This window comes from Trachinotus anak, unplaced genomic scaffold (assembly GCF_046630095.1).
Source record: "Trachinotus anak isolate AG129_WGS33_773 ecotype Australia unplaced genomic scaffold, CSIRO_AGI_Tana_v1 ptg000025l, whole genome shotgun sequence".
Taxonomy (NCBI): domain Eukaryota; kingdom Metazoa; phylum Chordata; class Actinopteri; order Carangiformes; family Carangidae; genus Trachinotus; species Trachinotus anak.
The window spans coordinates 20,221,545-20,236,566 of NW_027273876.1; the positions used below are offsets into that span (position 1 = coordinate 20,221,545).

Consider the following 15,022-nt stretch of genomic DNA (forward strand, 5'->3'; position numbering starts at 1 on the left):
AATCACTAGATCACTACTCAAGGATACATGAGCCCAAAAGGAAAAAGGAGTGTAGGTCTATCTTTCCAGTCTTCTTGTTTTTTCTTGTGTGAGAAGACATAGAGGAGGTTGGGATATACTTCCTGTTTCTCTTTTCCTACAGTGAGGCGTGCCCAAGACCCTCCCACCAGGGTTGAAGAACCCCCGAAAGCAAAGCCTAGCGAGCCTCGGATTGAACCCACCTCCAACATCCGAGAAATCATCAAACAGTACAACAGCCGACCCCAACCAGAGCCCAAACCCTTTGAGCCTGTCAGGTCAGTGTCAATAATATCCTGCTGGATCCTGCCTGGACCTTCTACACCAGCTGTGTGAATTAAAACTTCTGAATGGGAGTCAACCTCATTTTGTGGTTAAACACTTGGAGGGCAAAATGTTTCATCATCATCATCACAGAGTTTGATGGAGGAGTTGACTTTCCATCTTGGTGCTTTTTTTCTCTTCTTTTCCTGCAGGAAAAGAAGGAGGATTGAGGGGGCATGTTGGCACCTTATAGGCACCCTGTAATGTCTTCTGTAATGTTTGTCATGTACTGTTTCCTATTCTCTTCACAGACAACCTTCAAGGCATTTTGTGAAGAGGAGTGACCCCAAAGAGGAAGCTCTGGCCAAACTCAAAGACAAAGCCCCAGTCCCACAACACAAGGTCAGAGTGTTTCCGGAAATGAACCCACCCTCCTGTTTGATAATCAAAATCATCACTTATATTGCTGAACAAAAATGAGAGTCAAGACCAACATGTATCTACTTTCAAGTTCTTTACCAGTTTTACTTATTTGGATATCAAAATAGTATCTCATCTGGAGAATATAGCAATGATAAATGAGGAACTTATAATGGATTTAGAATTTAAATCTATAGAAAGATGGATGTCTTTACCTTTTACCTTGACGGGGACAATAAATAAATTAAAGATGACCTAAATTCATACATCAATTTCAAAATATCCCTTTAGCACCGCCTGAAGAAATGAATGAAGATATAAATCCGAATTTATTTAGAATAACAAGTGTGGATCAAGAGTTTGCCTGTCTCTGTTACCTCTCCCATTTGATACAGGGGGGTTGAAATGTCCAAATCTTCTCTGGTGCTATGGCAGCACACTTGAGAAGATAATGTTCTGTTTTCTATTGAAGATGCTCCATCATGGATGGATATAGACTCATACTCTGTTCTTCTACCATTACCATTTGTATGTGAATAAGAATTTAGTACCATTACCGCCCAACATGTTGTCACAGTTTAGTCCAACTTGGGGAAATGTTTCATTTAAACCAGACACACAGGATGCTGGATTCCAGCTGTGGGAGAAGACAGGGCTGAGTGAACTCTCAACTTTATAAAGAAGAGGTTCTCATGACTTTTGAGGACATGGAATCTGAAATGGTATTAGCCCCCCTGAGATGCCCATGCTTCACCCGGAGCTCCCAGAGTCCTTTAAAAGTCATTTGGCACTCATTTTGTCACTATGAGCTACTGAGTGTGTATTCAGGGGAAAATGGCAGTTTTATCCATTACATCTACAACACAATAAAGTCTGCAAAAAGTGAAGGGGAATGAGTACTTTCTGAAGCCACTGCATACTGCTGGATACCTCCTCACATGTTCCTGTCCTTGCTTCCTGCCTGCAGAAGAAGTGGGTGCCTCCTCCACCGCCGATGGAGCAGTCTCTTTTCAGGACCCCTCCGTCTTCACCTCCCTCCACCAGGGGTCCCCGCGTCATCTCCAGCAGCATGAGGCAGAAGCAGCGATCCCTGGGAGACCTGTTCGGCTCCCAGCGCTCCCAGCACCCTCCGTCTGCTCCCCCCGACTCCCCACCACCTCCTCCACACACACCATCCGACCTGCAGGACATCCCCGACCCACCGCCCATGGCTGCCCCGTCTCTCAGTGGGTGCTGCTTGCATCATTTTCCAGATATTACGTTTATGAGGATTACAAGGCCTCTTATATGACATCATATTTTAGCTGACAAATGTTACTAACTAGCAAACTCATTCATGTGCTCTTCATCTGCTGTTAGTAACTGAACCTGTGATGCCAGTTGAGGACGGCATTCGGTCCAAGCTCCACCGCTTCTCTGCTGGTGTCCACTTCTCCTACTCCAACATGCCAGGAAAACTGTTCATGCGAAAAGAAGTAAGAAATAAACACACACAGACACACACAGGACATTTGTCAGGAGACCAAAGCTGCACTAATCAATATTTTTATACTAACAATGGATCAGTGTATTATAAAAGGTACCGGTCATAAATCCAAACAGAATTATCTCTAACTCTGCAGTTCCTCTTCGCTCCACAGAGCGCTTTAGCATCTTTCAGCTCGTTGTTTTGCTAAAAGGAGGGAGAGGGAATATTAGACTTACATTCATCAGGTGGCCCAGCTGGTAAAAATACCCCAAATGAGTGCTAATGTTGCTCCATGAGGCCCTGAGTCCCTGAGTCCATGTGTAAATAAACAGCTGTTAATGCAGGATTAATCAGAATCAGAATCAGAATCAGAATCAGAATCAGTTTTATTGCCAAGTATGTTTTCACATACAAGGAATTTTTTCTGGTGATTGGTGCAATTGATCAGCAACAGTGGGGCTCTCTAGCCTTGTTGATGAGGCTAATAGCAGATGGGAAGAAGCTATTTTTGTGACGAGAGGTTTTGGTCCTGAAGGACCGCAGCCTCCTGCCAGAGGGGAGTGACTCAAAGAGTTTGTGTCCAGATTGGGAGGAGTCAGCTACAATCTTCCCTGCACGCCTCAGAGTCCTTGAGGCGTACAGGTCCTGGAGGGACGGAAGATTGCAGCCAATCACCTTCTCAGCAGAGTGGATGATACGCTGCAGTCTGTTATTGTCCCTCTCCGTGGCAGCAATTGTCCCACTGATGTGATATTAGGGACAAAAAAACCTTTGGGCTCTATTTCAACAGGCATGTCCATATCACTTATGCTATTTTAAGTCTGGAAAAAACAGTCACTGCTCCAGGCACATGGTTCAAAAGGGTTGTACCAAGTCTCTTCATTATTCATGGGGGTGTTTTGGGTGCAACATGCAATAGACCAATCAGGGTACGATCTCCCACCCCCATTAAAGGCCAGACATGCTTGCAGACGCACCTGCCTATGCAGGTATATATTACTCTCTTGATAATGTGCCCTTAAAATAATAGTGAAATACTGCACCACCGACTTAAGATCCTCAAGATCAGGTTTTTGTAGGTCAGGTGTGCAATCACTTTCCCATGGCGCGAACAATGCACCTGACTACATCTCATTTAAAAGACCAAACACACCCATGTGAGCACAAGTGTATTTGCTATTTAAACAACAATGGCGCTGAACTGGAAAATGACAACTGTGTCGGTGTGAAACTAGAAAAGTCACTTTCGTTGCACTGCTTTGTGCTGAATGTAGGATAAAAATGACCTGTCCCTAAAAGTGGTGCCCATTTCTCATTTTTGCCATTGGCCCTCAGCCAGTCTGTGCACACAGCAGTAACTATGGATAAAGTACAACACGTGAGGAACAGCAAGTCTCAGAACAAAGAGCATGTATCCAGAAGAAAGAACAAGTAGCCAAGGAGCCTTTAGCTGCAATGTGCTGCTTTTCTGGAGAGTTGATGTGCATCAACAGGACAGTGACAGTGAATTACAACTTCTCTGATGTTGGTTTGTTAACTTTGAACCTCACTGGCTTCTCCAGCAGCAGCCTGACTAACATTCACCTTCATCTTCATCATGGAGATACACCTCTGTGCACAGCAGTTGCTCAGATACATTGCTCTGCTTTTTCTTTTACACTCGTATGTAGTTCCTTTTTACACTGAATTGATTTAAAAAATGTAAGTAATGAATGAATACAACAACTGAACACAGCTTTATTCTCTCTAATACTTCTCAACACATTAGATTTAAACTGGACACCTTCATGAAAACCCACTTCTCTTACCATAACTGTAATTTATTTGTCTTCAGGTGTTTTACCCCAAAGAGATGTTCAACCAGCCCTACATCCTCAACCTGTTGTGCGAACAGGTTAGTGGAGTTACAGCTGTCTGATATGCTGTAGTCTACTGAACAATCCCAGTATAGTCATCTGCAGTACCTTTCTATTCAGTGCTAATTATCTCCTTTCTGCTTCAGAGGCAACAAACTCTAACATTGTCGTTGTGTAATGTCTTAAGATCATGAGGGACACGTACTCCGACAGCTGTGTGAGGATCAGCAGAGAGGAGAGGAGGAAGATGAAGGATCTGCTCGGTAAGGTTCTCACAGATCACCATCAGGCTGCAAGCTGAAGTTCAACACCTCTCATTTTTTTCTGAATATTTTCCCTCTGTAGCAAATTTCAATGTAGGAACGACAATAAGGTCCATCCAGGATGACATCATGAAGAAGAGGATTGTCATGGCCGCTCGAGACAACTGGGAAAACTACTTCAGTCGATTGTTCCCTGTGAAGGTGAGCGACACAAAAGGCATTATGGCAAAGCTGGAAATACTTTTTTTTTTGAGTGAAAAGCATTGCAGTAACTATTGTTTTATTGCAGCTATATTTATAAAGCATTGTTCAAACACAGAGGGAATTTAAAGTGTTTTACATAGGTTAAAAAAAACATTGGAACAAAATTCAGAAACAGCAAAGCAATAGGAATGACACAGAATAAAATTAATGAAATACAGTTGTAGTGTTATAGTTACAGTGAGGGAAATAATAAGGACGCTGTCCCAAATGCAGCAAAGGAGATAAAAGTGCAGAAGGGAAACCAATCAGTCAAAGGCGCAGGAAGAACAGCAGAGTTTTTAATTTAAAAAGTGGCTTTACTTGAGGCACATGTGGTTGGTTGGTTCCATCTGTCTGCAGCATCGGAGCAAAAAGCAGCTTCTCCCAGTTTGGTTCAGAGTTGAGCTTGGACTTCCTGAGGCTTTAAGAAACATATTGGCCTGAGTTTGTTGAGTGATTTATAAATTAGCAGCAGCACTTTAAAATATATCCTATAAATCACTGGAAACTGGTGTAAACATTTAACAAAAGGCGTAATGTGCTTAGTTCTCTTGGTTCTTTGAACTCTTGGTTCAGGCAGTGATGGTGAACTCTGGCATGAGTCCTGGTTTCAGACTTCTTCCAGTTCACAGTTATTGAGGCCACTGTGCTCCTGGCAACACTCAAAGCTTCAGAAATGGTCCTATACCTTTGCCCTGATCTGTACCTCACTACAGTTTTATCCCAGTGGTCTACAGTGAGTTCACCGGACTTCCTGGCTTGATATTTGTATCAACAATTGTGTCATGTTTTCACTTTGTCACTTTATTGATTATTGAGTGCAGATTGGTTGGCAATTTTTCTTTTATCCATTTATTTATAACACAGCCTGTAAAAAGTCTATAAAAAGTTAATTTGCCTGGACAGAAGTAAAGTGACTATTCACCATTTATAAATATTAAAAAACACCTTCCCTCTGTGTGTATCTTATGCAGTCGGACGGTGGGGATGCCCAGGTGTTGGGCGTGTCTCATCGTGGGATTCATCTCTTGAAGGTCGTCAAAGCATCAGGCATCAACACCAAACATCTCCGTCTGCTCAGAGGCTACAGGTAAACGAGCAGCTGACACAACACAACAGAGAGTAAACTAAATCACTTTCTAAAGTGGTTTGAGTCCTCAAGACAGGAAATGAATACATTTTCATTTATGTGTCATACTAAACATTTTTCCCATCCTCAATGGGATATCAAGACATAAAGCTGGGTGGCCAAACCAGAGGAGAAGATACCTCTCAAAGCCAAATCAGAAGAACCCAAGTGCAAGAAACAGCTGACTAAGAAGAGCAACTAAGAATTTCTGTAATCATTTCAAACATCGATCTTCTTTGAAATGAATGAGGGAAATATTTTTTATTTAATGGCTTCCTCCCAAGATTAAGAGCAGGGTTATTCCTGCACATGGGTCATTAAGACATGGACATTATTTACAAAATAAGTTAGCCACAGCTTATCTAACTGCTTTGTTTGTTAATGTCAGAGATCACTTTAATCTAAAAATCCTGCAGCAGCCTCAGCTCTCAGGTGAGCTCTAATGTCACAGACGCACAGACAGGTCACTATGTGAGAGAAATATCTAGTTCTGTAGCTGCTAAGTTCTGCACTAGGTCATTAACTTTGAAAACAGTTAAACAATGATGATGAGAGCAGTGAGATTAAAGTAAAACAGTGACATTGCAGACTTGAAAACCAAAACAATGAGCTGATGGACACTTAAAAGCTCTGAGACAAACTGCAGAGTTGGGAACAAATCACTGTAGCTGATGTCTCTTGTGCAGAATTGTAACTCAGGCCTTCATGAATGTAGTTTTGCAGAGCTGCTGTCAGTCGACCTCAAGGATGCAGACAAAGTGGAGCTGGAACTGAAGAATGAAAACCTGGTGCTGCAGTCTACCAGAGCTCCTCAGATCACTGCCATGATCCAATTATTCCTTCAGGAGCTCATCAAGGTAGTTCCTCTGTCTTTGTCGTCATCATTCATTTTATCATCTGTCCTTTTGGCCATGTGACCCATCACTTCAAGTCCATTTATTACCCTTTTTATTACCCCTGGACATCTTTCTGCCTGCTCTCTAGGATTCAGGCCATGTCGTTGCCCTGAAGAGTTTTGTGACAGATGACAAGAGTTTGCTCAGTTTCAGCAGGGGTGACATCATCAAACTGCTGCCAATGGAAGGACTCCAGACAGGTGAGGTCACCTAACTATAAATGGAGGAATCTCCATCTGTCTGTCTGTCAGTTTTCTCAGCAACTGCTCAGCTGATCAACTTCAAACTTCCACCACATATTTCTGAGGATCCAAGGAAATTCAGTGGGAGCTGTGAATTTTCTTTCAGATAGGTAGTTGTCAAGAAAGCTTCAAACACTGCTTTTCTTTTTTTTGTAATCAACTTTTTATTAGTTTCAAAACATTGAAAATATAGTAAACACACATACATTGAATAGTAAATACACAGAACGCCCGTACCCATCCCTCCCCTCCCCTCAGAACATACAGAACACCCCTCCATCCTTTCCCTCTCTTCCCCTCCTACCCCTCCCCACTGAAAACACAGAACCACCCCCTTGCCCACCCTTCCTCACCTCGACTCCCTCCCCACGGGACACACAGTCATATGTTTTACAAAATCAGAGTCAAAACAATCAAATAGGATGATGTAACATACAGGATTACATAACATACAGAGATACGGATGGTCTTCAAGAGTCATGCCAATAATGTTTTAACGTCTTCTGCAGCTTTTTTCCACATCTCCAGCGTTCGTGGATTAGAATTATTAATGCGAGCTGATGACCACTCCAGGTAGATCACCTCGAGAAGAGCTTGTAGCCAGTGTTTTATTGATAGCTGGTGTGGCGGAAGCATTTTTTTTGCAGCTGTCATACCAGCCAACCAGAGTCTACGTTTTACCTCAGTAATCTTGAGCCTGGAGTCATCATTCAAAAAGAGAAGTGCTGGTTCCAGTGGGAGTTTCCTCCCTATCAGAACAGACACCTTATCCACAAACACTGCTTTTCTAAGTGTTACATGACATGAAGAAAAAGGTGGGATGACACTACAAGGGCAGTGCAGCATCTTGATAATTTACAGCAAGCACATGCCGGGGTTTTGAGAAAGGTGGTTCGTTTTGGTTAGCTTTTGTTCCTTGTTTGGTTTGATCTCCTTATCATCAAAAAACTTTTTATGTGTGTTCCACTAGGCTGGCGTTTTGGCTCCATGGGAGGGCGCTCTGGTCTTTTCCCAGAGGACATCACTCAGCCATCTGCGGCCCCTGACTACCACTGTCTCCTCCTTGACCGAAGAGATGATAGGAGGAAAAGCATGAGGAATGCTACACCTGTCAGTCCACCCAAGGGCTACGTATCTCCAGCTCTGGTCAGCAGAAGCATGGTCAGTGCTAATTCAGAGCGGCCCAGGAGAGAGGCCTTTTCCCAGAGCTCAGGACAGGGATTGGCCCCAGGATCAGTTCCAAGCTCAATCCAGGGCTCAGTCAATGAGCTGGAGGTTGTCTCAGTCATGGCTACGTTTGCCACTAAGTACTTTAGGTATGATAGCAAAATGCTAATTATGTTATGTTATGTTATGATTCAACTGAGCTAGTTTGGGTTCATATAACACAGCATGATTAATTCTGTGCTACTCTGATTTGTTTATTAAAGAGTTGGGGCTACAGGTCTGCCAGCCAGCGGAAGGAACTTCTCAGATGTGGTCCAATACACAGAGGTAAGACAGCATGATCCCCCTGACATCATAGCTGCCAGACTTTAGACCTGATCACTGTGAAATAACTGCTGCCACTGCTGTTGTTTACTCATTTGCTCGTTTTAGGCATTCTTTTTACACATGGTTCAAATCATATTTTTCTGGAGTTCAGACAGTTGTTGCCAGTGTTTTCAAATCAAGTCCCCATATTATTAATAAAGGTTTCCCACAAGGATAGATAACAGGCCCCCAGTATTTACTGTAAACATAAATAATAATTGTTTACCCACTGGACATTGAAATGTACATTTTTATGCTGATGATGCCATCTTGTATTGGATTGGCCTTCTCCATGTTACAGCCTCTTTTTGATGACCTCCAGACCTCTTTTGTTCATAGTTGCTTGTCAGTGGCTTGCTCTAAACTCCAAGAAGAACAAATGCGTACAGTCTTCTACTTATTCTCGAGGGATAGCCACTAGACACAGTACAGCATTATAGGTACTAAGGAATTTGGGCCAACAGCAGATTGTCCTACAAAACTATCATAGAACATCTTTCTCGAAATGTAAAAATTCTGTTTGTTTTTTGTTTTGAATGGAGAAATAAACTCTCTTCTGGCCAAATCCAAAGTACAGTACACATACCCTATATGCTCAAGCTGCTGCCACTATCCTTAAAGCACTGGATATCATTTACCACAGCGTCATGTCTTTCATTAGTACACTGTGAGATATACGGAAAGGTCAGAGGTCATCACTGACATCCAGGAGGCATCAAAACCTGTGTTTTCTTTTCTTTTATAACAACTTGCTATCAAAGTTTCCAAGATATTTAATATCCAAGTTGTCAAAGTGAACAGCCATGTCCATGAGACTTCCTGACTGAATAAAACCTAACTAATCGCATTATGTTTTATTTTAATCCAGGTCGCCATACAGGAGTCCCTCATCCTCTACAATGATCCTGAAATCAATGATTTATCTGTCCAGTGCTTCACGAGTGAGTTCATCCACACTTACCTGCTAACAGTCACTGAGACCACTGTTTTGTTTGTTTCTTCCTCCGTCATCTTTCCAATTATCTGCTCCCCCAGACTTGATGCAGTTTATGGGTGACATGCCAATGAAGAAGAATAACACCCAGTTAGACTGCCTAAGCCATATCTTACTGGTCAGTGCTCCTTCACACAGTATATCTGCACGATGGACTGATTTCAGATAGACTCTGAGACTTTGACTCTTGGGTTTTTAAAGAAGAGTTTCTCTGCTCTGTTCAGCTAGGGAAGGAAAAGGAGCTCCTGAGAGATGAAATCTACTGCCAGGTCATCAAGCAGACCACCAACAACCCAACCAAGTGAGTCTATGGCATTTATTGAATTGTTGGCATCATTTTCAAGTACATGTTAATTTGAAGTAAGAACAGGAAATAGATTAAATCCTCCAGTTCTGCAACTTGTTACTGATATACCAATGCTTGGTTGATTTACTTTTTATATGTTAATAAATGTAATAGGTTTGAAATAAGTCATAAATCCATCTACTTGGATCTGTCTCTGTGCTAATAGAACCCAAAGGCACACCATGCTTTAAAGGTCCCACATTGTATAAAGGTAGATGTCAATGTGTTTTTTTATTATAAAGCAGGTCTAGGTTCTATATTAATACTCTGAAAGTATCAAAGCCTCAGCCCACAGAGAAATGCACACAGCCTGTATTCAGAAACTGAGCCTTAAAATGAGCCATCAGGACTTCTGTAATTTTGTGATGTCACAACAAAGCAGTCACTGCTCTCAGCCATGCCCCAAGCTGAGCCCACCTGGACCCACCATCCAGCATCTCAGGATCTGGTTTCACTGAATGTTTACCTGAAATCTGCTATATTTTTATTGGATCACTTAGAAAACAGTCAACCAATCAGAAGAGAGGCTCTGAGCCTCTGTTGTTATAAGAGCTCCTATTGTTTTAACTATGATAAAGTATCAATGCTTGATACCCAGCCCTAAGCATCAGCAGCCATTGCTTGGAACTGGCTCAGATCTGTGAAATCATAATTTTACATTAATATTTCTTTGTGTGTGTATTCATTCATTTCTTTTCTGTCTAACCTGAACAGGCTCCTGAACAGCAACAAGAGCGCACTCTGAACTATGATCCAAGAAAGGTCTTCTCAGGATTTCATATTTATTTATTGATCATTCTGTCATCTCCACAGATCCAGCTGTACCTTCGGCTGGCGGCTGCTCAGCCTGATGACTGGGTTATTCCCCTACTCAACTACTCTGCAGCCATACATCACACATCACCTACACAACATCTCTCAGGACGACGAGCACCCATACCAAGGTAGGAGACACACAAGACAGTAGATACCCACTGATATCAGCTGCAAATAACACACACACTCCTACAAAAATGTTAATCTCTACACATCTTGCCCTCAGAGCTGGCAAACGTGTGTCAGGATAACCTTCAGCGAACTCTCGCTTTTGGCGGTCGCCGTAGCGTCCCCTCACATGTCGAGATCGAAGCCATTCTTGTAAGTTAATATACACACTAATGCACATGAAAGCAAATCCCTCCTGATGTTTTTCATTATCTGCATGATGATGAGACATGATGATGTTGTGGTTTTCTGCAGGCTGGCAAAGCCTATCGCCGCATTTCTCTCCAGCTGCCAGGAGGCGTAGAGTCCTCCATCAAGATACGCATCTTCAGCGTAAGATTTATTTAAACCTGCTTCCCTTTGAACAAAGCAGCAGTCTCTTGTAATTATTATTAACATATAATTAACATCCCTGTGGTTGTATTTCTTATCTTCCACTAGATCGCTACAGATGTGGTGACAGACTTCTGTAAAGACATGGGCATCTCAGATCTCCTGGAAACCAAAGAGTTCGTCATCCTAGCCACTAGACTCAAAGGTAAACCAGACTGATGCTGTGTGTGATGATGCTGGTGATGACTGGTGTACACCCAATCATTGATGTGTGCATGTGAGTCAGACTTTAATTGTTCAGCCTGTTTATAACAAGCCCTCATCCTGAGTTAAATATACTTTTTGGATCAAACAAACCCAACCCAAACATCCCCAAAACCAAGAGCATCAAGTCGTTGCACCTTGCCTGTTGTGTCCATTGTGTTGGAGGTTTCATTTGTCCTCAGAGCTGGCACGTACATGTCAGGATAACCTTTAACAAACTCTTTCTTTCAGCTGACCCAGTCTTAAGCCACCGCTCCATGATCTTGTTCATTGTCCATGTTTTATAGCTAACAGGCAGCTGATAACTGGAGAAATTTAGCACATTCTCAGGGCCGGCTAATCGTGAGCTTACACACTTTCCTTTCAAATGTGACACAGATAATTTTTGACATAAATCATAAAACATAAACTGTAAACTAATATAGACTGTGTTGCAAAACGGTCGGGTTAGAGTCCAACACTGTAAATCATCCAATTCAAATAATAATGTTTGAATTTACATATGAGTTGATTTAATACTGAAAACAAAAAATAGGCTACATACACTACTCACTACTGGGCTTAGTGGTCACTTGCAGTTTGAGAAACTGATTTAAAATATTAATAGAAACTAATTTAAAACATATTTTCTTCAACAAATTTCTCACAGACCACAAGGGGTCGCTTTCAGGCCACTGGTGGTCCATGGTTCACTGTTTGGCCCTGTTCAGGCCTGGTCTTCAGTGACCTGATTACAGGTGTTCAGCTCTGAGTACATCTGTTCACTTGTGATCAGATCTCACTTCCCTGCTTCATATGCAAATGACCTGGTGTGCAGTGCTGATCAGACCAGGTCCATTGTCGATGTGCCTCTGTGTATGTGTGTGTGTGTGTGTGCGCTTGAGAGTGGGAGAGAGAAAAAGCAGTATGGAGGGGTTGAGTGAATCAATGTGCTGCGTTGATTAGAAATTCATTAGAAAGTATAAAATATTTTCAGTTCATTATGAAACTGTGTTGGGACTAATCAGACTGTATCAGAGGACGTCAGTAGTGTAGTCAAAACGGTCGGGTTAGAGTCCAACACTGTAAATCATCCAATTCAAATAATAATGTTTGAATTTACATATGAGTCCTTCAGTATCAGTAACTTCAGTGCAAGAAAAGAAGTGATACAAATAGAAGCAAGACACGAGCACTGGTTTCCACCTCTGGAGACAGCTCTTGGTTTGCTGCTGAACTCGCAACGTTTCTTAAGCGAAAACGACAAATACCTCCTTTAATTGTTTAAACCTCTGTTAGCATTCTCGATGTTAGTGCTGTGAGTATATGTGTTTTATCATGGAAGTCAATAAAGCAATCCTATAATAAAATGTGGAGATTCAATGCTGTTCCACAATGAATCTCCATGTGTGAAATGTGGACCTTTCAGAACAATTGAGTGAATCTTAAATATACCACATCAGATGAGAGTTGAACAGTATTAGTGACATATGAACAGATCTCCTCACTGCTCTGCTGCTCCTCCATCAGACGGGATGGTGCGTCCCCTCCATCCTGAGGAGTATCTGTTCGACTTCCTGCTGGACGACAGCTCCATCTTCTTGTCTCTGAGGAGAGTGATGTGGAAGAGCCCCCTGTCCTTCACAAGTGACCTCTATGTGGACTTCCACTACCAGCAGGTGACAAGCTCAGTTCACAGCAGCTTTTCTAACCACTGCTCCAGTTCCCATCTAACTGTTGTCTCTATTATCTTTGTGTGTGTGTGTGTGTGTGTGTGTGTGTGTGTGTAGCTCCTGGGTGACTACCTGAGTTGGCGGCTGATGCTTCCTCTTGCTGCAGGTGGTTCCCAGTCACTCCAGCACATAGCAGAGCTGTCAGCTCTGCAGCATCTGGCTCAGGGACTAGAGAACCCCCCCTCACTGTGAGTCACACACACTGATCTCAGTCTCAATAATCTGCATTACTGATCAATGCAGAAATGTTGTATTTTGAAAGAGTAACCCACTGGTTAGCATAGCTTAGCACAGAGTGTAGCAGCAGAGGGAAACAGCTAACCTGGCTCTGTCTAAAGTTAGAGAATACAATCACTAACGCTGAACAGAACCCATTTGTGGTTTGAGGGGACGCTACAGGCTGGTAATACATCTTGACAGTTTATCTATCTGCCAGACTTCTGTGCAGTGTCTCTCACTTTAGATGCGGTTTTGGTTTTGCTGTAAATAACAGGACCAGACCTGAAAACCTTGCTGTGATAAAGAGACTTCAGGAAGCTGCACCCAGTCACTTCCCTTCACTGTTGTATTACCATAGCACATCACTCTTCCCTCTAAAGCCACAAACTTATACAAGTTTGTACATTTCTGTTTGTGTACATATTCAACAAATGAGTGTTAACTAGTGAGCGTCAGAGCTGCTGGTAGGTGTATGTTTAAACTGTGAACAGAGCCCGGCTTCCTGTTTCCCCCTGCATCTGGTCTTCATGCTAAGCTAGGCTAACCATGTCCTGAATCCAGCTCAGAACTTAACACACAGACATGTGATTGACATTGATCTTCTCATCTCACTTTGAAAGGGGAAGGGGAGACCCTGCATGATGGGGATTACAGATATTTATTGAGTTATTTCTAACCTGTCAAAAGCTTTATTTGAATAATCTAAACTACATTATTGTAAGACTTGAACAGTTGTGTGAAGATGATGGTGAATTCTCACTTAAACAAAGAACATTTTTGTTGCATTTTACATTACAACAGTGAATGAATGAGCCACATTAAATCTAAATCTAAGTATGTTTTGAACATTGACACCTGGTGATTGTATTTCTCTGTCAGGCCAGAGGTAAAGGAGTACCTGCCCTCACAGGACAAGATCAGCAGTAAAGCTGAGGAGATCCACTCGTTGTGTCTGCGTCAGATACTCAACATGCAGTCCCTCAGCCCTCTCGACGCCAAAGTACGATTCATCGGTGAGTAGTACCTCTTCACTTTTCATCTCCTCATCTGTCTCCTCTCCTCTCCTCTCCTCTTTACATCATAACTTATGATAACTGTATTTGTCTGAATTTTTCAGATTTCATGAGCACACTGCCTTTGTTTGGCTCCAACACTTACTTGGCCCAGAAGGTCAGCCTGCGTGGCTGCCCCTCCCCCTGCATGGTCAGCATCAGCCCAGAGGGGGTGAAGTTTCTTAACCCTAAAACACAGGTACATTTTGCAGTTACAGCACTTGTTATTGAACCAGGGTCATCAGGTTCGCAATTAACAATTGATATTTTTTGCCATATTCATAATATACAATATATCTCATACATATATATTTTTCATACTCATTAGTAGGAATCATACACTAGGTATTATGATTGTTTAGACCAAATGTAAATGTAAGGGTGTCGTTATGTCTTCTTTAAGTGTGATAAAGTTTTACATTTTCTAAATGCACGGTCTGCAATGCCTTTTAAAAACAATGCCCACCAAAGACTGTTGGGAGATGCCACAATTTACAGATGTCCCCTAAATGCCTCACACCAATGCACCTCTGATTTTCTTCCAGCTAGGTTTGCTATAAATAGAGATGGAGTTAAACAATGTTTTTTTCTTTTCTTCTCATGATGTTTGTTTAATTTCAGGGATTTTTTGTCACTTTTCAGTCAGACACAAGATTCCATCTCGTTAGGTTGGCAAAGCCTGAATCTGAAGCAGCATTTGGTCCAAATTTCTCGACGCAAACAGCAACTGGTTAACATCCTCCAGTAATGACACTGACTGCCGAACTTGCAGTACCAGTCATCTGA

At 42.2% G+C, this 15,022-nt stretch overlaps 1 protein-coding gene across 3 annotated transcripts in view; it reads left to right on the forward strand.

The window, feature by feature from the left end:
- The window catches only part of LOC139608827 (unconventional myosin-XVB-like), a 29,032-nt gene that overhangs the window by 10,879 nt on the left and 3,131 nt on the right, over positions 1 to 15,022 (forward strand). For all 3 annotated transcript variants that reach the window (XM_071462921.1, XM_071462923.1, XM_071462922.1), the window contains exons 19-41: positions 143 to 296; positions 594 to 684; positions 1,670 to 1,928; positions 2,062 to 2,177; positions 4,005 to 4,064; positions 4,214 to 4,289; positions 4,372 to 4,490; positions 5,507 to 5,622; positions 6,377 to 6,518; positions 6,646 to 6,757; positions 7,770 to 8,115; positions 8,230 to 8,293; positions 9,201 to 9,273; positions 9,368 to 9,444; positions 9,551 to 9,627; positions 10,486 to 10,616; positions 10,715 to 10,809; positions 10,912 to 10,989; positions 11,098 to 11,194; positions 12,763 to 12,911; positions 13,023 to 13,153; positions 14,064 to 14,197; positions 14,302 to 14,435. In XM_071462921.1, the coding sequence (XP_071319022.1) occupies positions 143 to 296; positions 594 to 684; positions 1,670 to 1,928; positions 2,062 to 2,177; positions 4,005 to 4,064; positions 4,214 to 4,289; positions 4,372 to 4,490; positions 5,507 to 5,622; positions 6,377 to 6,518; positions 6,646 to 6,757; positions 7,770 to 8,115; positions 8,230 to 8,293; positions 9,201 to 9,273; positions 9,368 to 9,444; positions 9,551 to 9,627; positions 10,486 to 10,616; positions 10,715 to 10,809; positions 10,912 to 10,989; positions 11,098 to 11,194; positions 12,763 to 12,911; positions 13,023 to 13,153; positions 14,064 to 14,197; positions 14,302 to 14,435 (2,831 nt within the window). The remainder of the gene's footprint in view (positions 1 to 142; positions 297 to 593; positions 685 to 1,669; positions 1,929 to 2,061; positions 2,178 to 4,004; positions 4,065 to 4,213; positions 4,290 to 4,371; positions 4,491 to 5,506; positions 5,623 to 6,376; positions 6,519 to 6,645; positions 6,758 to 7,769; positions 8,116 to 8,229; positions 8,294 to 9,200; positions 9,274 to 9,367; positions 9,445 to 9,550; positions 9,628 to 10,485; positions 10,617 to 10,714; positions 10,810 to 10,911; positions 10,990 to 11,097; positions 11,195 to 12,762; positions 12,912 to 13,022; positions 13,154 to 14,063; positions 14,198 to 14,301; positions 14,436 to 15,022) is intronic.